The sequence below is a fragment of the Pan paniscus genome, chromosome 7, assembly GCF_029289425.2.
Source record: "Pan paniscus chromosome 7, NHGRI_mPanPan1-v2.0_pri, whole genome shotgun sequence".
In the NCBI taxonomy this organism is placed as follows: domain Eukaryota; kingdom Metazoa; phylum Chordata; class Mammalia; order Primates; family Hominidae; genus Pan; species Pan paniscus.
The window spans coordinates 68187964-68211009 of NC_073256.2; the positions used below are offsets into that span (position 1 = coordinate 68187964).

Here is a 23046-nt window from a genome sequence, read left to right on the forward strand (position 1 = left end):
TTTATTGTAAATGATCTGACTTCAAACACATAGTCATATCAAATCAGACTCTGTACTCAACTGTGTCCTATGTCCTCTCTTAGGACTGGACAGTCATGCTTTGCCTTCTCAGCCAAAGTAAAATTCTGTGTCCAGCCAGACCACCAAAGATGCCTTGGGTTTCTTTTATAAATTCAGGTAGACAAATTAAATAATCTCTAAAGTCCTTTCAAAGTCCTCCTATATTATACAATATTATGATAAAATTCTAACATTAGATTGCATATTCACAAAAGGACAAAATATTAAATAAGTCCAGAAAACTTGAAAAAATACAAAATCATGTTATAAAGTAGATTCTTTTCTTGTTTTAAACCACAGAACAATTCATGTTTAATTTAAATTTTAGCAATTTCATCTGAAGACCAATCTCATGAAAATGATTTATTCAGTTTCTGGTTTAATCTAGTTAATCCCCCTTCCAGATTTAAAATTATCATTTCCATAGACACTTAAAAAGATAAACGAGATTCTTATAAAAATGCTAAAACAGGGCCGGTTGCGGTGGCTCATGCCTGTAATCCCAGCACTTTGGGAGGCCGAGGCGGGCAGATCACCTGTGGTCGGGAGTTTGAAACCAGCCTGACCAACATGGAGAAACCCCGTCTCTACTAAAAATACAAAAATTATCTGGGCATGGTGGCGCATGCCTGTAATCCCAGCTACTCGGGAGGCTGAGGCAGGGGAATCGCTTGAATCCGGGAGGTGGAGGTTGCAGTGAACCGAGATCGCACCATTGCACTCCAGCCTGGGCAACAAGAGTGAAGCTCCATCACACACACACAAAAAAGCTAAAACATTTCAAAAACAAATAGATGTGCCACATTTCACACCGTGATAAGATTTTTATGTGTAATCAGTTATTAAGAATGACAACCAAATGACAATAGATTGGTACTTGCGGAAAACACAGGATCAAGCCCTAATAATGTTCTTGGATTAGGCAGTGACATTTATCAACAAACAAAGCAACTGGGAAACTCCAGAGGGCTGTTAATCCAGCAGTAAATTAACCACCCTAGAAGCACAATCTCTAACAATCAAAAACTTGCCTTTACTTTGACCAGAAATAAAGAACAGAGAGCAAGTGTGAAGGCAGAACACAGGTTTAGGTAGAAAAGGGTCAAGTTTGAGATTCTGTAGCTGAGATATTCAGCAGATAAGGAGTATACGAATTTAAAGGACAAGGTAAAGAAAAAGGAAGAAGATACCTTTTGGAATCTTTCATGGATTTTATGAAAAATCCATTGATAAGCATGGAACCTTGGGGTACACAAACACTTAAAGGCTGAAGAAGAGATGTTTGGAGAGAGAAAGAAGGAATGGTCAGAGAAGAATAGAACAAAGCAAGAATAACTGGAATCAGGAATCATTTAACGAGGAAGAGATGGGTCAACTGCAGCAAAGTATCCAGCAGGCCAAGTGAGATAAAGGCCGACAGGGCCGGGCGCGGTGGCTCACGCCTGTAATCCCAGCACTTTGGGAGGCCGAGGCGGGCGGATCACGAGGTCAGGAGATCGAGACCATCCTGGCTAACACAGAGAAACCCCATCTCTACTAAAAATACAAAAAATTAGCCAGGTGTGGTGGTGGGCGCCTGTAGTCCCAGCTACTCAGGAGGCTGAGGCAGGAGAATGGCGTGAACCTGGGAGGCGGAGCTTGCAGTGAGCCGAGATTGCGCCACTGCACTCCAGCCTGGGTGACAGAGCGAGACTCTGTCTCAGAAAAAAAAAAAAAAAAAAGATAAAGGCCGACAAATGCCCACTGGAGTCAACTGGAGTCCCGGTGGGATCATGGGCAGGAAGAGGCGATGGAGGGCTGGAACACAGGTGAAGCTGGCAGAGGATATCGGATTTTGCCCTGTGAGCTGTATTAACCATGCATTTTTATTTTCTGTATTTCCAATGCTTTGACATCTTCGGGTTTTGCTGACCCTGGAGAGAATGTCCCTCTCAGGGTAGCCATTCCTAGAGAGAGTAAACTCACAGAGACAGGACACAGGTTTAGGAAGGAAACGGTCGAGATTGAGATTCTGTAGCTGAGATAGGCAGCAGATAATGAATATATAAATTTAAAGGACAAGGTAAAGAAACAGTGCAAGCTCACCTTTCATTTACAAAGCAGCCAATGCAGAGCCCACACCTTCACCACCTCCTCTACTGGGCTTTCTGACTCTGGGCCAACATTCCTCTGCCCTAATTGCTCCAGGACCAGGTACTCGACAATTAGAGGCAGCCCTTAGTGCCAGAGCCCACCGAAATCATTCAAACCAGCCAATCCTACGCCCACTTACCCTGCCGTGCCTTGGCTTTCCTGTGGTAATCACAGTACAACCTCTTGCCCACATTTTCCCCGTTCCTCCTTCCTCATGACCCGCCCTGGTGCTTCCCCTGTGGCCTTGTGTGGTGCACTGTGCTCCTGTCTTTAGGGACCCGTGAAGACAAACTTCTTCCTTCATGATAGTCATTTCCATGCGTCTGTGTCCATACTATCTCTGGTTAAAACAAATCCCAGGTACATTTTAAAACACGGATGGTGGTAGATCCTGCATGGAATGGTGATCTAGTCATATATATTTTATATACTCTGGAAATGATGCAAAAATTGGCTACAAGAAAGCTTATATCTCTCCTTGTAATCTTCTATAACAATTTTAAACTAACTTTTTCTACATACAGCATGTTGTTTCCTAGATGAGGTGATGAAATTCTTTATGCAGCAAGAGTTTTCCAGTATATTTCAAAATACCTTATTGTGAATGTTTTTGAAATGTGTAATTACTATCTGATTACCATATGTTAAAAATTTTACCAAAGGAATGTAAAATATTGGATTAGATAGTAAAATAGAATAAGCACTCCATAAGAAATGTTTTTCCTAAGAATGGAATATGTATGGGTTTAGAAGATTGGATGGATAAAGCTCTCAACAGTAATGATACAGTAACACAACTGAACCAAAATTCAATTCATCAACAAATGAGATAAGCAAGTTTATTGCTCATTGTGCACATAACCTAACCTATGTGTTACATTTCCTTTCTTTCTTGTGAAGTATCTTTTATTTTTGCTATATCTATAAAGAATTCTTCAAGGTGTGGCTATTTTAACACCATCAATTAATGCAGTAGTAATGAGTAATTCTTTAATGTAGTAATTTTTATTCTTTTGACTTAAAGTACAGAGTATGACTCCTACCCTGCTTTGTTTTTAAATCTGTTAGAGACTTTGTTTTCAAATCTATTAGAAATCACAAAAGATAGTTATAAGAAAAAGTTACACAAACAGATAGTATTCCAAACCCAACGTGTAACTTGTTTTTCCTTTCTCAGCATCAGGCATATATGCTGGCAATAGAAAATCTCCTATAAACAAATATAACCAAGCTTTGAAGCAGTCATGATGATATTCATCTTTTCAGGTTCACCATGGCTGATGCCTGGGTGGTGCTTGGAGAGAGTAAGAAGCCGCCTGCCTGCAGCTCCTAGGCCAGGAGCCTGGTCAGGTGCTCCACACATCTCCTCTGTTGCTATATCTTCACAAGAAGCCTCATGATGGGGTCTTCCCTGTGGCACAGACAAGATACCTGGAACTCAGAGATCCACCCCTTCCCAATTCCACAGCAAGCCTGGAACCAGTGCTTTCTGTTTCATGGAAATGATCAATAGCCAATCTGATACTGTCAATAAACTTTTTACAAAACTATCAGCCAGAAATAATCACCTTTTGGGGTTTCAATTTTCGGTGTTTTTGTTTTCCTGTTTTCTCACATGTAACCACTGTGTAATAAAGATCAGACTTTTTTTAACGGTTGGCTCACATAATTTGCCTTATGTTTACAGAGAAAACAGAGCCTACCAAGCGTGAGTAGACACGTACATAAGATGAATAGTAATTATGGATTCTGTAGAATTAACAGACGTATAAAATATTGGCTGTTGTGGTAGCTCATGCCTATAATCCTAGCACTCTGGAAGGCAAAGGACTGCAGATCACTTGAGGTCAGGAGTTTGAGACCAGCCTGGGCAACGGAGCGAAACCCATCTCTACTAAAAACACAAAAAAATTACTGGGTGTGGTGGCATGTGCCTGTAGTCCCAGCTACTTGGGAGGCTGAGGTGGGAGGCCGAGGCTGCAGTGAGCTGAGATTGAACCACTGCACTCCAGCCTGGGCAACCAGAGACTATGGCTCAAAAAAAAAAGAAGAAGAAGTATAAAATGTTCATACTGGGGCCTGATGCAGTGGCTCACTCCTGTAATCCCAGCACTTTGGGAGGCTGAGGCAGGTGGATCACTTGAGGTCAGGAGTTCAAGACCAGCCTGGCCAATATGGCAAAACCCTGTCTCTACTATATATATATATATATATATATATATATATATATATATATATATATATATATATATATATATTTGTAATTAGCTGGGCATGGTGGCTTGTGTCTGTAATCCCAGCTACTTAGGACGCTGAGGTGAGAGAACTCCTTGAATCTGGGAGGTAGAGGCTGCAGTGAGTTAAGATTGCTCCACTGCACCCCAGCCTGGGTGACAGAGTCAGACTCCATCTCAAAAAAAAAAAAAAAAAGTTCAGAATGGGGCACACTCTTCAACAACAGCATTTAAATTTGAATGAGTAGTTTACGGTTTTACTGAATTTGTTTCCAGGTATTTTTCCACCAAATAACAGTGTGCCTATTTGACTAGCAATTAGTATGTGGTCGTGTCTCAGCAACTCTCCTGCCATGTCCCTGCCCTGCCCCTCAGCCCTCCTCTGTTCACCTTTCCTTCTCTCTTCATTGCTTTCCTGCAGCCCAGTCTTTTTTTCCTGGTGTCCCCCAGCTGCTAAAGTCGGGCTCGTTTATAGGCATTGGCTAAAACAATGTTTCCAAAGTGGGCTCCTTCATATCCTAGATATGCAACATGCAAATAAATGCCTAATTAAAAGAAAATTTGGATAGTACTGATTTGTATAAAGTTTCCTTTACTGCAGGACTTCGTAGTGCTTTCTCATAGTCCATTTTGTGTCGCTATAAAGGAATACCTGAGGCTGGGTAATTTTTAAAGAAAAAAAAGCATACTTGGCTGATAATTCTGGTGACTGGAAAGCTCAAGACTGGGCATCGGCAGCTGGGGAGAACCTCAGGCTGCTTCCACTCATGATGGAAAGTGAAGAGGAGCCACTGTGTGCAGAGAACCCGTGGCCTAACAGGAGCAAGGGGCAGGGGAGGGGCCAGGCTCTTTTTAACAACTAGCTCTCAAGAAAACTAATAGAGCAAGAACTCACTCCCACCACCTCCCAGGAAGGGCATTAATCTGTTCCTGAGGGATCCACCCCCATGACCCAAACACCTCCCATTAGCCTCCATCGCCAACATTGAGGATCGAATTTCAACATGAGGTTCAGAGAGGACAAATATCCGAACCACAGCATGCTTGTATAGTGATTCTAAAAAAGGGGGCTTAATCGTTATGTTCCCAAAGCTGGTAGACCAAGGAAGCCTTTTTTCACATTGGAACGTATAGCTGTAGAGCTGTGGGTACATGCAAGGATGGAGGGAGGGCAGAGAGTGAGCTACTGAACCAGAGTGTGGCTGGGTTTGGGGAGGGCAGATAGAAACCGTCTCTATCTGGAAGAAACTTTCCAAGAGATTCCAATATGCCACCTTTCTCCTCCTCACTCTCCTTAGCTAAAAAAAATTCTGATGGTCCCAAAAATTCAAGGTACATGAGAATTCTCAGAGTTTGTTAAAATGCAGATCTACAAGCTGCACTCATACAGATTTATTATACTCAGGGTGAAGTCCAAGAATTACATTTGAAACTTGCCTCTCAACTGGTTCTGAAACAGATGATCCCAGGAGCCTCATTTTAACAACTACTGCTCTAGAAGGTATTAAGGACAGTAAATACTGCATTGTCTAAATATAATCAAATGCCAAAAAGTTAGCTTATGCCTCATAATAGTAGGAAGTAAATAAGACAATAGGTCTGCTTTAGCTTTGGGGAAAATAAAAATTTTAATTCTATATGTCCACAATTATGTATCTATAAATCAATAAATAAACATTTTAAAATTCAAATTATTTTAGTCTCAAAGTTAAAAAAACCTGCAAAGTTTCTTTTTTAAAATTCAATTTCTTCTGAAAAAAGTAATTCTTCCTAAAAGAAGAATTTACACAATGACTTTGGTAGGCTATGGGATATTAAAAACAGAGTAACCCCTAGTCTTCAACTTAAAGAGGCTCACATTCAAATAGAATAATATAATATCAAACTAATATGAGTTTCAGTGTAAGGTGTGCTGTAGGAAGAAAAAAACGCTATCTGTGTTCAACAGAGAAAGAAATCATCAATGAACGATATCATCAATTCAAAAAGCCTAACAATAACTCCAAGTAAATCACATTTAATAAAATTTTAATTTTATTAATATGTAAAAGACTACACATCTTTCACGTATGATATAAATATTGTAGCTATTATTTCCTGGCAGTTTATGTTGTTAGATATATAAATGGAGTTATAAGAAATATTTAAACTCCAGACACTCTACTTACTACCCACTACTGTGACGTTTTCTACAATGGCAAATAGTCGAAGGAAATATCACCTGGCCACGTTTTTCTATCCTCCTACACAGCAACAAAGATCTTAGAAATCTGCTCTCAAATGTCATTTCCAGCAATAAAACTGAAGGCCAAAGAAAAAAATTGCCATTAAAAAGGAATTGTTTTAATCCTAGGTTTTCCTAACCAATATGTGATTGGAAAGTTGTCTCCTGGGACTGGGTCATTCCAGGCAAAGAGAACCCCACAGTGGGTGATTCTGTTGACTTCTGCACAGAATTTCCTCACTTAGCAGCTCGATAAATAGGCTCCTGCAGAAAGGCCACAATTCCTACAAGAAATACTGTGAATGGGCAGAAACTCATTCCTCTAAGTTAGCTTTGCCATCTCAGAATGAGTGTTTATGATCCTGCTAGCTAGCAGCCCCATGCCCAACAGACGTCTGGTCATACATATAACCTGCCAAATCTACTTGGTGAAAAATCATATATAACCTTTTCACTTTGACCTCTCCCCATACTAACAGTTTTCAGTAAAATAAATAGCTTCAAGTAACCCTGCAAATAACATAATAAAAATATTAAAATGGAAGATGATGGCTATGTTCATCTGTTTGACTGTAGTAATCATTTCTTGTGCCTACATATAACAAAATATCATGTTGCACACTTTAAATATATACAACAAAAAATGATTTTTTAAAAAAAGTACCCATCCATACCCTCCTCCCAGGTGATATGCAAAGCAGCAAAAATTTTTTATTATTTATGTGAAAGAAATTGTTACTCACCAGGTATAACTGTCTAAGTGGGCAGATATAATAGCCACAGACTTGCAATAGAGAGAATTTGGGCTGTACAAATCAAATCCCACTATTACGCAAGCCCCTGCAGTATTTAAGTATGTCTAGTTTTTTTTAAGTTTCATCAGATCTGTGGGGATATTTGCAAAGTGAATTTATGGTTTAAGACGCATCTGAACGCATAAATAACCGAACTGCAAAGACAGTACAAAGGAAGGGGGCCTAGATGGATGAATAGAATTCCAGCAGGCAGAGGTAAGAGAAGTGCATTTCAGGAGAGGGAGGAATAGCGTTAAGCACAGGCAGAATGGCCTCTGTAAGGAGGGGGTACCAAGCCTGGGACTGGCACAGAGGCACTTACAGTAGCTCCTGAGAGCTGCCGAAAGGTAAGAGGAGGTGGCACAAAAGGACTTGAATATCTGCCTTTCTTTCCAAGGAAGCTAGGACCTTCCTGGAAAATCAAGAGAAACCACAGCAGATTTATGACCAGGAAGAGACCAGCCCCATGCTACTTATTAAGCACGTTGATTTGCCATTGTTCAGCATAACCTCATCAAAACCCCTTCACATTCTCTCCTTAAGCTCCATGTCAGTGAGGTTTTATATTAAAACAGCAACAGCAAGCACAACAACACAAATCTGACTCCAGAAAGCCTGTAGAAATAAGGTAAACATTTACTGAAATCTCTTGAAAAGGCAGAGGTAGCAAAAGAAACATCATATACATCAATACTTGCTAACAGTACCCTTACACTGCTGCCTCCCACATCTCAAGCCAATTTCCTTTCTGTCAAAAACTGAACCTCCTCTCTACTCCCACCACGGCCCTATTCTCAGCCTTCTGATTCTGTTTTCCTTTCAGTGGGTGAGTGCTCTGATGTTTCTTTCCTTTGGCAGGGTTTGAGGTATGGTCCCTTGTTTGTGCCATCCTGCTGGTGGCGCAGTGACCAAAGACAAAGGGAGGAGGAAAGAGGAATGAGAGAGCAGGAGCGAAGGCTACTGGGAATTCTTATCCCAGTAGGACACACTGTCGGGGCACTAATAGAGTTGGAGATGATCGAGAAGGTCACCGTAAAACTCTCAAGAGGGTCTGAACTAGAGTGGTGGGAAGGACACTAAAAAGGAAGACCCAGATTCGAGAGACATCGCAGGCAGGAATTATGAACTGAATTGTGCTCCTCAAGCACAATGGTCAACAATGTTGCCCATCCCAACGACCTCAGCTGTGTGTTAAATTGCTAAATGACAGGACGGATACAGGCATGAACAAATGGGCTGTGAGAAGGAAGGAGGGCCAAGGACGGTGAATCAGGAGTGTTCCTGGGAACCTAACACAGTCCCCCACTCTCTGCAATCCTCGGGGCATGCTGTCTGGTCCCTCCTGCCTCAGGGTTTCCTGGTTACTACTCCCTCTACCTGGAAATGATCCCCCCACCTCCAGCTCACATCTGCATTTAGGGAAGTTGCCTGGCCTACAGAAAAAGGCAGACAGAGCAAGTGCAGGGGCAGCAAAGATTTCTGAACCTAGAACAGGTACGTTAGGCCTGGGTGATGGTGCTTATTACGTCACTACAGAAATATGGGGCCATCATTCCAGGCACATCTGGCAGAGATGAGAGTCCTTGGCCTCCTGGACCTGCGAGATATTTTCCTCCTGAATGAACGATAACCCCTGCCACCTGCTGAGTGCACCCCATGAGAACATCCAGATAGGCCCTTGTCCTCTATATTCTCATGTCCCTGTTTGTCCCTGATCCATGTGCAAGTACTCCATTCACAGACTCAGATACGGATGTCATGAGTCACCCTTTTCTCCCCTTGTGAATGTAGTATAGCAATCAAAAAATTAGACAACTACAAACAGTCACAGAAAGCAATGGCTTTAAGGGTGCCCACAGGGCACTTTCTGTCTGACTATATTGTTGTTTAAAACTTCAGACGGTTGCCGCTTTTAACTATGGCCGGGCATAGTGGCTCATGCCTGTAATTCCAGCACTTTGGGAGGCCAAGGCAGGCAGATCACTTGAGGTCAGGAGTTCAAGACCAGCCTAGCGCAACATGGTGAAATCCCATCTCTACTAAAACTACAAAAAAATAAAAATTAAAATTAGCCGGGCGTGGTGGTGCGCCTGTAATCCTAGCTACGTGGGAGGCTGAGGCAGGAGAATGGCTTGAACCCGGGAGGCGGAGGTTGCAATGAGCCGAGATCACGCCACTGCACTCCAGCCTGGGAGACAGGAGCGAAACTCCGTCTCTAAATAAATAAATAAAATATCGTTTTATCCCTTGTAACTCACTTCAGTAAGTCTTCACTGTCTGAATCAAAGAGAAAAGATCTGTTGAATGAAACAGAAGGTCTGAATGAATGTGTGCCCTCCATGTTTCTGTACTTTGAGAGCCTTTCTCCCAGTCCTTTCACATTCCAAAGTGACATTTTATTCTCTGAGATAAATATTTTAGGCTAAAAATAATTTTAAGTCAAAGTGCATGATCTGTGTGCACCATTGCTGCATGGCCGTGCTGCGGACACTGACCCTGTGCCCTCCCCTCCTGAGGGCTCCCCAGTGGCCGGCTGGACTGAGAGGCTCTGCCCGGGTTGTCCACACACCAGCTGGGCAGCCCACCTCAGCCTCCCACCTTCTCCATCCCCTCCCCAGGGCAGGACACCCTGCTCACTTAGTGCAGGTGTGCACCAGCGCCTCCTTCCACACCCAGGTGTGTGGGAGAGTGCAGACACTGCTGTCTGCTCCTCTGGGTGGCCTCCGCCCTCTGCATGGTGACAGACAGGAACTCGAAGAAAGTTTGTGGAGTGAATAAGTATATATTTATATCACAACTATTGTGAAAGAAAAATCATACTAAGAAGCCCTTGTTTGCTTTCTTAGCCATAAAGCCTGAGGAGAAGGGATCAGGAGCTGTGGTCCCACGGCCAGCCGCTAGCTGCGGGGCATCCCCAGGCCACCCTAGGCCCTCTCCTCTTCCCAAGCCCGGTGGAGGCCACCAAATGTCCCTGCAGAGGGGCCCTTCTGTCCCAGCCTCGCCGGCAGCTTCACCTTGCTCTGCTCTTGCTGGGTGTGAACAGAAACGTGTGAGGAGCTTCTCGCTTCTGTCCCCACCTTCCTTTCCTGCGTGTCCTGCCCTCCTCCCTCCAGCGCTGCCCCCAAGTGCCCGGCCGCCCCCTCGGACCTCCTTTTCCAGGGGCTTTTCCGTGTTCCCCGTATTCACACGACTTCTTCTCTGCCTGTGGATGTCTCATGACCCTCTAGAGCAGCGACTTTTTCCTCCCTCATTCCTTCCACTCCCCTCGGGCATCTAAGTAGCAGGAACCTGACTGTCCAAAGTTGATTTGGGAGCAGCCGGCTGCCCTTCTAAAATGATCTAGGAAAGGTGCCAGTAACATAAGCCGCCGCCTGCTGAAACTGGCGCGTCCTCAGCCACTCGCTGCGGCCAGCGTGAAGGGGAGGGGAATGGGGCATTCCTGGCACGGTCAGGTGTCTACGGACAGCAATCTTAGTTAATTCTCAAAACCCCGGAAGATCCAGAAATGGGGTGCTGACAGGGACCTAACCTGTCCACCACCCCTCGGTCGGTGGGACTGAAACCCATGTCTTTGAGCTGCTTTACCAGTTTATTTCCAAAAAGTCCTCCCACACCTGGGAAGGGACATAGAAAGCTGGTCCCATTGCCAGCCGGATTTCTTTACTTAACTCTCAACCGTGGTAAATCTAATTCGCTTACGACCTCTTTCCGAGAGCTGGGAATCTGCAGAGATGCTCTGTTTTCTGCTGTACTAATCTCAGGCTTCCCAAAGCGAGTGCCTCGCCCAGCTCCTAGGGGAATCCACGGAGCCCCAGGCGCAGGGCAAAGGATGGGGCGGGATGGGGACATCGTACCTGCGCTCTGGGAGCCGCTGGGAGTCCGGCCGGCCCCGGCCGCGGGGAGGAAAAGCAACGGCTTGGGCTCCTTATCCGTGACGCGCGCTCCCCTGCGCCCCCGGGGCCTCCCGTGGGCTCCGTGCGGAGACAAAGCCAGCGCCAGCAGGAAGAGTGCGGGCAAAGGGGCGCCGGGCTTAAGGGGCCGCATGTTCGCAAGCCGGGAGGAGAGAGCGGGAGACTCGGGGAGGATCCCGACGCAGGTCCGGAGGGTGCGCGGCCCAAGAGAAGGCCAGCGGGACCACAGCGCGGCTACGCGGCCGGCCGCAGTCTTCACCGCGCGCCTGCCCTTGTCTACGTCCCGGGGGTCGGCTGGAGCTGCACTGGGACTCGGTCCTCAGTGTGCCGAAGCCTAAGCGCTGCGGGGCGCGGGGCGGGAACGGGGGGCGGTGCCTGGGGCCACGGGGTCGTCCCCCAGGATGAGGGCGTGTCCCAGCGCGCGGGACCCTCGGAAGTCGGCGCTGGGCCGGGCGGGCACCAGCCTCGGACTCAGCGGGTCTCAGGGCTCCCTGCGCAACGCCTGCCTCGGATCCGGACCCCGGGCTCGCTCTCTGGTCGCCGTCCCCGGGAGGACCCAGTAGGGTAACTGCCGCGTCGCCCCGGCGGTTCTCCCTGGGCTCTGTCTCCCGCCGCCCCCACCCCCGAGCCTCGGGGTCCGTCACGGCTTCCCCTGGCTGGCGGGGTCAGTAGAACCCGCGGCGCCTAGGTCCGGACGGAAAAAAACAGGGCCGGGGTGCGGCCTGGATGAGCGGAGATCTCCGCGCCTTGGGCTCAAAGGTGCGGGGTGCGCTCTGCTGCCGAGCCCCTGCTCGCTCAGGAACACTGGCCACGCCGTCACGCCAGCCGCCCCTGCCCCAGGTCTGGAGGCCCGACCTGCCCTCCTAGGCGCAGCACCGCGTTCTCTTCCGCGTAGGGGAGCGGCGGGCGGAGGAGGTCTGGGGCTGGGCACCGGGGACACACGCCCAGCTCCCCTGGCCTCCCTGGGGGGAGTGGCCGGTTTCAGTGCTTCCCCAGGTGAAATCGCCAAGGTTGACCAGTGCGCCCAAAAAAGCAGCCGGCTGGATTTTTCTTCAAATTAGGGAACTCTTATAAAGAGTTTTAGTGTTAACAACTTAAAAAATGAAATTAAGGCCAGTCGTTCTGATTAAAGTGAGCCTCTCTGATCAAACCGCGCTCTGTAAACTGTTGTTGTTTTAGTTGTTTCAGCCGCCTGCTTTATTGCTTTATGTTAAGTATATTGAAAAATGTTGAAATTGCTCGCTAATCAATTGACTACTAATTATCTCCTCATATGCAAAGTGCAAACAGGTGAAAGGAAGAAGGCAGGAATAACTAAGGGAACTGAGGCTCCATTACTCCTTAGGCGGTGCCCAACGTTACATTACTCTACAAAAAGAAATCTTGTGGGTCACAGATCCTGAATAATGACCTCAACTCCTTCAAATAGTTTATCTAGGCTTGGCATGTCCAACATGCCTAAGAAATTGGGAAGCAAAGCAAGCTTTGCAGGAGCCCTGTGAAATCGTGCCTTTGGATGAAGCTCTTTTGAGGAAGTTGTTACACAGGTGAAGACTGCTTCTTCCAATCGTTTCACTGTTAAGCACGCATAGGAATCTGGTATTTCCTAAGCAAACACAGCAGTGTAAGAGAATGGCTTCCACCAAGGGAGACCCACAAGAGTCTTCCTAGAAAAACAGGTTAAGGGTCTGAAGGCCCTACTTAGGTGGAATAAACGCTTTCTCACAGCTCTACTGAAGTGAAATAAGAAAACATTAGAAGTTCACAGACATTGACAGGCAGTTCAAAAATTAATTTTAATTGGAAAATAAATAAATAGGGACTAGTCCGAAAAACGATGGGGAAATGCAGTATGAAATAATGCTGGAGAATAAGTGATACTGAAACCATGACAAATGGACTTTTTAATCAACCATCTATCCGGAGCAAAAGACAAAACCTGGAAGCTGAATTATTTCCCTCTTCCTCTACGTTGAAAGCTAGAGGAAATAAACAAAGCAATGAAGTTTTCAAGCCTGACAGTTTGGGGTCTACTTTCAGCTGTCATTAGCCATGGGACCCTGAGCAAACCATTTAGTCTTCTCTCTAGCAAGGTGAAGAGGTTGAACTTCAGTGGTTCTCACACTGTGTACCATGTGAAGGAGAGGCTGTAAAAAAATGCAGGTTCCCAAACCCCTGGGGACGCAGTCCCCCAGGAGGATCCTGTAAATCTGCGTTTTAAGGGACTCTGGGTAGTTCTGAAGCAAGTGGTCCGTTGAAACCCACCTTTATTCATTCAACAAAAATGATGTGAACGCACACTGTGGACCAGGCAGTGGAAACACAGCAGAGCCACCACAGTGGGTAAAATAAACAAAATCCTCATCTTTGTGGAGCATCTAACTTCAGGGATCTAGTTCCTCAACACAATGCTTTTATCATAAACAAACAGGTTACGTATATCTAAGTCACTCTTTGCTTTTGTTCTTTGTTCATTGCATATTTTTGACTACTTTTCTAACTGCCCCAACTAAATGCTGCTTGCCCTGCCTCTTGCTAATTAGTTTAGAGGCAACTTGAAGTGTTCATGTGGGCATTCCCTCAGTAACACTTGCTAATTTATTTAGTATATAAGGAAGGGTTTTCTGTGTAGAAATGGGTACTTAGTAACTAATGTTTAAAGTAATCCAAAGTTTTTAAAACTGTAACTGTTACAAGCTGTTTTAAGCCTTGAAACTCAAGGCACTTATTTTCTTTACAACTTAGCTAATAAATTAAACAAGTGAAGTTTCCTTATTTAACACCAACAAACCCTATTAAACATTTCAAAATACAATCACATATTTAATATAGTTGATTTTCTTAAACATTTTTAAAACCAGAATTTTAAAAGTCACAATTGAAAAATCCATTGCTACATCTCCCCCAAAATATTGGTAATATTGGTAATATAAACTTGTATTAAGGTTCTCTAGAGGGACAGAGCTAACAGGAGATATATACATATATATACACACATATAAATATAGAGATATATGTAAATATATATAATACTTAATAAACTCCTACATATATATAGGAGTTTATTAAGTATTAACTTACACAATCACAAGATCCCACAACAGGCTGTCTGCAAGTTTGAGCAACAAGGTGACCCAGTCCAAGTCTCAAAACTGAAGAACTTTGGAGTCCGATGTTCAAGGGCAGGAAACATCCAGTATGGGAGAAAGATGTAGGCTGGGAGGCTAGGCCAGTCTCATCTCTTCACTTCAATCCAATCAAGTTGATACTCAGTATTAACCATCACAAGAATAAGATTATGACACAAACCTAGAGAGTTGATATACTCCTGAGGTAGGACAGTAAAGGTATATTGCTGGCCTTGCCAGCTGAAGGCAAATTGCTTCTGGTGGGCCTTATGGACAGGAATGGAGAAAACAGCATTTGCCAAGTCAATGTCTGCATACCAGGTACCAGGAGATGTGTTAATTTGCTCAAGCAATGAAACCACATCTGGTACTGTAGCTGCAGTTGGAGTCACCACTTGGTTAAGCTTACAATAATCCACTGTCATTCTCCAAGATCCGTCTGTCTTCTGCACAGGCCAAATGGGAGAGTTTAATGGGAATGTGGTGGGAATCGGAATCACCTCCCCTGCATCTTTCAATTCCTTGATGGTGGCACTAATCTCTTCAGTTCCTCCAGGTATGCAATATTGTTTTTGATTTACTATTTTTCTAGGTAGAGGCAGCTCTAATGGCTTCCATTTGGCCTTTCCCACCATGATAGCCCTCACCCTACCAGTTAGGGAGCCAATGTGGGTGTTCTGCCAGGTGCTAAGTATGTCTATGCCAATGATGCACTCTGGCACTGGAGAAATGACCACAGGATGAGTCTGGGGACCCACTGTAAGTCAGACCTGAGCTAGAGCTCCATTAATTACCTGATCTCCATAAGCCCCTACTTTAACTGGAGGACCACAATGACATTTTGGGTCCGCTGCAATCAACGTCAGCTCAGAGTCAGGGTCCATTAGTCCCCAAAATGTCTGATCATTTCCCTTTCCCAGTGCACAGTTACCCTGGTAAAAGGCTGGAGGTCTCCTATTTCCCTTTCCCAATGCACAGTTACTCTGGTGAAAGGCTGGAGGTCTCCTTGGGGAAGGTTGGGGAAAAAATTCACTGCCTAAATTGTCAGTGATGTAGTGGGGTCCTTCCTCAAGTGGACCCAGCCTCCCCTTCATTCAAGGGGTTCTGGGTTTGTAAACTGGCTCAAATCTGGAAATTGATTGAGGGGCCATGATTCTCTGTTTTTATAATTCAAATTAGTCTTTGGTCCATTCAACCTAGAATTTTTCTCCTTATAGAAATTAAGAAGGAATGCAGTAGGCTTCCTATCAATTTCACTTCTAGGAACACTGTGATTAATTAGCCAATGCCAGAGCTCTACACAAATCAGACTATTCCGATTGCCGCTTTGCCTCTGCTGTCCATTATGGTAGCTACGCCCACCTTGCCTTTGACAGTTGAGTGTTGCCACTTGGCCCCTGCCTCCTTGGGATCCAATTATGCCCGTTGTATTTAAATTTTGTAGTTGAATGACTGTGGTTCCCACCATTAGATCTGACATACAGAAAAGAGCAATTACAGGGCTCTTCAAAGATGCAAGTGCTGCCCTCATACATCTATTTCACAATGCATTGGTCAAGGGTATATCTTCTGGACCCTCCCAGCTGGAATGAGTAGGTCTAAAGTAACTAAGCCACTCCACCATCCCAATATCCCTAAGCCTTTGGATTCCCTCCTCTACATTAAACCAAAGGAGATCAGGCATTTCCAGCTTGCTCTCAGTGAGCTATCTTTTAATCCATATTTCAGCTAACTGAGCAAATAAACTATTAGAACCTTTTTTTAACTCCCCAAGCTGCAACATTAAAAGCAGAGTCCCTACTTAGTGGGTCCAAATCAATAAATTAAGCCTGATCGAACTCTATGTTCCTTCCACCATTATCCCATACCCTTAATGTCCATGTCCATGCCTGTTCTCCAGATTTCTGTTTATATAGATTAGAGAACTTAAGCAGTTATTTTCGAGTGTAGCACACCTCCTCATGGGTCACACTCTCAACCTCACCTCTAGGGACTCGTGAGGACTTTAGTTATAGGTCAGGAAACAAACAGGAGTGTTGGGGCTGGCTCCTAAGGAGAATCAACATTATTTTGCCTGGCAACTGCTTCGGGGAGGCCATCACTGTTGCCTCGGGCAGCACAAGGTTTATCTTCTCACACAAAGGTGGAAAGGCTGATGGCAGCATGGGTCAGGGAGGGGATTTTGCCACTACTGGGGATGGAGAAGCTGTTTCTTCTGGAAAAAAAGGTTCATCAGGGTTTACAAACTCTGGGTCAGGGTCCTCCCACACATCTCATTCCAGGTTGCAGGGTCCCATTCTTTTGCAGTCAATGCCCTCACTTTAACAGTAGACACCTGGTGAGGCTGTGCACGCACCTTTCATTGCAGATCAGCCACTCACATGATACGAGCTTGTGTCTGTCTTTCCGCAATTTCAGCTCTTTCTCTACATGAGATAAGGCTCTCATTCAGGGCAATCTTAGCAGATTTCAGGCTCAGTATCTGCTTCTGAAGTCAGGAGACAGAATCCCTAAGTTCCTCATTTTCTTTCATCACTTTGTCCACTGAACTTTGGAGCAAGCAACCAGCTTCTTTATGTTTGCTGGGTCTCCACATATGGTCAAAGGTATTATGTATAGAGTCACTAAACTCCTTGCCTCTCATGAGCAGTGAATCAGGAATGTCAAATACATTTACTTTGCATAATTATCTAAACAGTTCATGCCAAGGACTATCAGTGTTCTCCATACTATTAGAAGTAGAGTCCTTAGCATTTTGAGATCTAGTCATATTAAGCAACCAACTCCAGAAACCCCAAAACCAACGAAAGAACTCCATCCTTAATATTATGTTCCTCTAGAACCACTCCCGGTACCAAAATCTGTATTAGTCAGAGTTCTCTAGAGGGCCAGAACTAATAGGAGATAGATAGAGATGATAGATAGATAGATAGATAGATAGATAGATAGATAGATAGATAGATGATAGATAGATGATAGAGATATATACATATATTAGTTTACTAAATATTAACTTACACAATCACAAGATCCCACAATAGGCTGTCTGCAAGCTTGAGGAGCAAGGAGAGCCAGTTCAAGTCTCAAAACTGAAAAATTCTGGAGTCCAAAGTTTGAGGGCAGGAAGCATCCAGTACAGGAGAAAGATGTAGGCTGGGAGGCTAGGCCAGTCTCGCCTTTTTCCATTTTTCTGCCTGCTTTATATTCACTGGCAGCTGATGGACGAGCTGCAGACAAAACTCCTCAGACACCGAGTTAAAGAAGGAAGTGGTTTATTCATCAGGGAACATCGGGCAAAACTCCTGTCTCAAGAGCCGAGCTCTCTGAATGAGCAATTCCTCTTCCCTTTAAGGGCTCACAACTCTAAGTGGGTCTGCATGAGAGGGTCATGATCGATTGAGCAAGCAGGGGGTATGTGACAGGGGCTGCATGCACTGTGTGGTCAGAGTGAAACAGAACAAACCGGGAAGTTTCACAATGTCTTTTCCATACAATATCTGGAATCTATAGATAACATATCCAGTTAGGTCAGGGGTCGATCTTTAACTACCAGGCTTAGGTCAGGCAGGCCCAGGCCTGGTTTCGGGTCTGGTTCCTAGGCGCCGGGCTACCTGCCTTTTGTTTCGCTTTTCTTTTCTGAGTATAAAACAATATGAGAGGGTCTGTCTTTCTTCTCTCTGCCTTTTTACATTTTTCTGCCTGCTTTATATTCACTGGCAGCTGATTAGATGGTGCCCACTAGATTAAGAGTGGGTCTGCCTTCCCCAGCCCACTGACTCAAATGTTAATCACTTTTGGCAACACCCCCACAGACATACCCAGGATCAATACTTTGTATCCTTCAATCCAATCAAGTTGACACTCAGTTTTTTTGTTTGTTTGTTTGTTTGTTTTTTTAGTATTTATTGATCATTCTTGAGTGTTTCTCGGAGAGGCGGATGTGGCAGGGTCATAGGATAATAGTGGAGAGAAGGTCGGCAGATAAACATGTGAACAAAGGTCTCTGGTTTTCCTAGGGAGACGTCCCTGCGGCCTTCTGCAGTGTTTGTGTCCCTGGGTACTTGAGATTAGGGAGTGGTGATGACTCTTAATGAGCATGCTGCCTTCAAGCATCTGTTTAACAAAGCACATCTTGCACCGCCCTTAATCCATTTAACCCTGAGTTGACACAGCACATGTTTCAGAGAGCACAGGGTTGGGGGTAAGGTTATAGATTAACAGCATCCCAAGGCAGAAGAATTTTTCTTAGTACAGAACAAAATGGAGTCTCCTATATCTACTTCTTTCTACACAGACACAGTAACAATCTGATCTCTCTTTCTTTTCCCCACATTTTCCCCCTTTTCTTTTTGACAAAACCGCGATCGTCATCATGGCCCGTTCTCGATGGTCGCTGTCTCTTCGGAGCTGTTGGGTACACTTCCCAGACGGGGTGGCCAGGCAGAAGCTCTCCTCACTTCCCAGACAGGGCGGCCGGGCAGAGGCGCTCCTCACCTCCCAGATGGGGTGGCCGGGCAGAGGCGCTCACTTCCTAGATGGGGCAACTGGGCAGAGGCGCTCCTCACCTCCCAGACGGGGTGGCCAGGCAGAGGCGCTCCTCACCTCCCAGATGGGGTGGTGCCCGGGCAGAGGTGCTCCTCACATCCCAGATGGGGCGGCCGGGCAGAGGCGCTCCTCACCTCCCAGACGGGGTGGCGGCCGGGCAGAGGCACTCCTCACCTCCCAGACGGGGCGGCCGGGCAGAGGCGCTCCTCACTTCCCAGACGCAGCAGCCGGGTAGAGGCGCTCTTCACTTCCCAGACGAGGCGGCTGGGTAGAGGCGCTCCTCACTTCCCAGACGAGGCAGCCGGGCAGAGGTGCTCCTCACTTTCCAGACGAGGCGGCCAGGCATAGGTGCTCCTTACTTCCTAGATGGGGTGGCAGCCGGGCAGAGGCTGTAATCTTAGCACTTTGGAAGGCCAAGGCAGGCGGCTGGGAGGTGGAGGTTGTAGCGAGCCGAGATCAGGCCACTGCACTCCAGCCTGGGCAACATTGAGCATTGAGTGAGCGAGACTCCGTCTGCAATCCCAGCACCTGGGGAGGCCGAGGCGGGCGGATCACTCAAGGTCAGGAGCTGGAGACCAGCCGGTCAACACGGCGAAACCTCGTCTCTACCAAAAATACAAAAACCAGTCAGGTGTGGCGGCACGTGCCTGCAATCCCAGGCACTTGGCAGGCCAAGGCAGGAGAATTATGGGAGCCCGAGGCAGGGAGGTTGCAGCGAGCTGACTGAGATCATGGCAGTACAGTCCAGCCTCGGCAACAGAGGGAGACCAAAGAAAGAAAGAAAGAGGGGAGAAGGAGGGGGAGGGGGAGGGGGACTCGGTTTTAACCATTACAAAACTTAATTTTTAAAAATCATCATCTCTATCTGTATACATGTTTTGTACGTTCTTGGATACAAGGCTATTTTTCTGATCAAAATAAATAGAAGTCATGTTTCAGGTTAGAAGCCCTGTTTTAGATTAGGCTAGGTTATTGATTTGAGGTTATCTGATAGAAAATCAGGAGCTTGATTCAATTATGAATTAGAGGAACAGGTCAGGACAGTAACGTAAAAACCTGGAACTCCCAAGATGATTAAACCATATTGTAGAGTTTATGGAATCAGGCCCCTTTTTACAGCAATAAAATATTTCACATCCATGTCTCTCTAGAACTTGTTGTGTTACATTTTACTCTGAACTTTTTTCTTTTTACTACAACCTCAGACACAACTTTTTAAATAATTTCTTTCAGTTTTTTCTGCCTATATTCATGGAATTGCATGCCACGCATGCACACACACACACAAACACACCCCATTTGTAAGATTGTTACTTAATCTTTTGCTACCTGATTTGACCTAAACTTTATCCAATATATGCACAGTGCAAATGGAACAATATATGACATTTTCTGTAAATATGATTTTTAAATCACATAAGCTCCTCCTCTATTGTACCACATAATTTTCCATTTTTTAGTAAAATTAAGAATCTGTTATAATAATCACAATATCATTTATCCTTCTTTTGATGCTCAAACAACACTATCTGGTCAACAGGAGCCCTGTGGTCTGTCTCCTTTCTTTTTGGCACTCCACAGCATCTGTGAGAGCAACAAAGGTGTCCAGGCATGCCTTGATTTTCCTTGTTGCTTTTCATCAGGGAGAGACATTTACCTGGCCACTCTAGAGGAGATTTTACGGGAGATGGGGCTGAGTTTGTTCCACGTGAGAGCACATGGCAGGGGCATCAAAGATCTACATATTAAGGGTCCTGAATTCATGCAGTTGTTGCCAGCTTAGCTCCAACTTTACTAAGCCCTTTCTTAAAATTATTTTTTCAAATATGTTTTTAATTTTCCCTTTTAGAGCTACTACTAGTTCTTCAGAGTTTTCATTATGTGTGTGACTTATACAATATATATGTGACATTCAATGACGTGGTAAAACTGACAGAAGAAAACAAAGGGGAAAAATGAAAAGGGTCATTTGTAATGTAAAGGAATATATAATAGGCATATTTATAAACTAACTTATTTCCTATAACAAACTGGTTTTATGACAACCTGCAATTTCTAAAAAACATAAAGCTTTTTGTTTGATATGCTGAATAGTAATTATTCTGTATTTCTTACCATCTTAGGAAAAATATTTTACAGTGAAGCATCATTAAATAGAGAAAATATGTTTGCATTAAAGGAAATTAGGAAATTGCTTTCTCTTTGTTCAAAACTCCTTGTCCATATTTCCCTTTTAATCAAGGACAGGCAAGAAGAGAATTATGCAGTATATTTATGCTACACAGTTGTCCTTAGGGGAACTGCTTGTTGATTCCACACTGACAATCTCTGCCAAATGAGGCATTGGTCTGGACTTGATGGAAGAGCTGCCTTGGATACACACAAGCACAGATGATGGCACTGTGAAGAGTGGCCCCTCTAAATGCACAAGGGAATTTGAAAGATTTTACTAAATTATACCGGAATTATAAAAAGCTTAATTTATAAATGTCTGTTTATTTCCTCTCTTACATGTTTAGTCTGAGCTACTTTACATCACTTTTACGACTCAGAATCAGCTAAGTGGCATACTTAAAGTGGGAGGAAAAAGATAATATTTATAATTCTACGGCAAGTACATCATAGTGTATTCTATTCATATTTTTGAGCTGAGATACTCAGAAGATAAAAAAATTGTTATATTCTTAGGTAACTGAATCATTACAAACTTTCAAAAATTTTTCCTATGCTGAGTGCACATAAACCATGTGACTGGGAATAATTTTTTAAAAGTAAAAGGTTGGAAGTTAATTTAAAAGTATTTCACAAACTTTTAAATGTAAAATGCTATGCAGAGAAAAATTGAGTTATAAGGCACCACCCTGATCTCAAAGGGGAAACAAGATAACACATGTTGAAATGTCAGCAACAAAATCTTAAGACACACTAAATAAGAGAGTCAAGGGACACATTTCCAATAATTCATGTATTGAGGTGAAAGAGGGATTGGATAAGTATGATTAAGATACACAAAATAATATTTATGTATTTAATATATACAATCATCTTAAAATGAACTATTGACAATATTCTTGAATACTTTAACAACTGTCGGGCTGTGCTTACAATAATAAAAATCAGTCATAGTACATGGTAGTAGCAATTTAGTAATGCTTTATCGTTCAGCTGCTGTTGAGTGAGAGTGGAGTGGAGGAAGCAGTTGAATGTGGAAGTTGGAAAATGGGCCCTGAGTCTGTCTACGTGGATTCAAATCCCAGCTCCATCACTTAATAGCTGTGTGGCCTTAAGGGAGCATTGGACTCTCTTCAAGCCTCCGTTTGCTCACCGTAAGACAAGAATAATAATCTACCACTTTTAGTGACTGCCATGTACAGGTTAGACTTATTTTTAGGTTCCTTTAAAGTCAGCACCACAGCAGAAATTTCAGGACCGCCAGAGACCAGCTGCCAGTTGGTTCTCTCCTCGGTTTGAGCCCACTCAGATAACTGATCATGGTTTTCAGTTCTCTGCTAGTGATGTGAATACCATTTTCATTTCTTTGGAGAGATCTGTATTTTTCTGTGGTCTGATGACCACAGAAAGGCCTTTGCCTGCAAACAAGTACTTGCTTTCAAGAGGGGAGATGTTTCTATATCCTTCATAACATCTCATACATCTTAGAAAATACAGCTGGCTTAAACCTTGGGATAATGAACTCTCAGGCCAGTTTGTTAGAAACACCACCGGAGTCTGAAGTCACAAGCTCTCTGAGATATGTTGGACTTGTGGACTTCCCTTTAGACCATATCTAAAGCTTGCCTCCTGTGGGTGTTCTTTATGGATGATCCACACCTCACCACTTCTTCAGCCAGTGGCAAGTAAAAGCAGTCCCATCAAATTCCTCCTTCTGGGACCTCACGTTGCACTTAAACAGATTAGCAGGTAATTGCTTTTTATAGGTTATCTCCCAGCCTATACCTTGAACATTTCCAGCCTGAAGACAGGGCATACACTTTTCATTCTCCCTCAATAGTTTGA

The 23046-nt window shown here is 44.4% G+C and overlaps 1 protein-coding gene across 2 annotated transcripts in view; it reads right to left on the minus strand.

Annotated features, from left to right (window-relative positions):
• ALKAL1 (ALK and LTK ligand 1) overlaps nt 1-12262 on the minus strand; it is a 31653-nt gene extending 19391 nt beyond the window's left edge. For both annotated transcript variants that reach the window (XM_003823257.5, XM_034966080.3), the window contains exon 1: nt 11300-12262. In XM_003823257.5, coding sequence (XP_003823305.1) covers nt 11300-11489 — 190 coding nt within the window. In that variant the 5' untranslated portion in view covers nt 11490-12262. The remainder of the gene's footprint in view (nt 1-11299) is intronic.
• Between the last annotated feature and the right edge of the window lie 10784 nt (nt 12263-23046).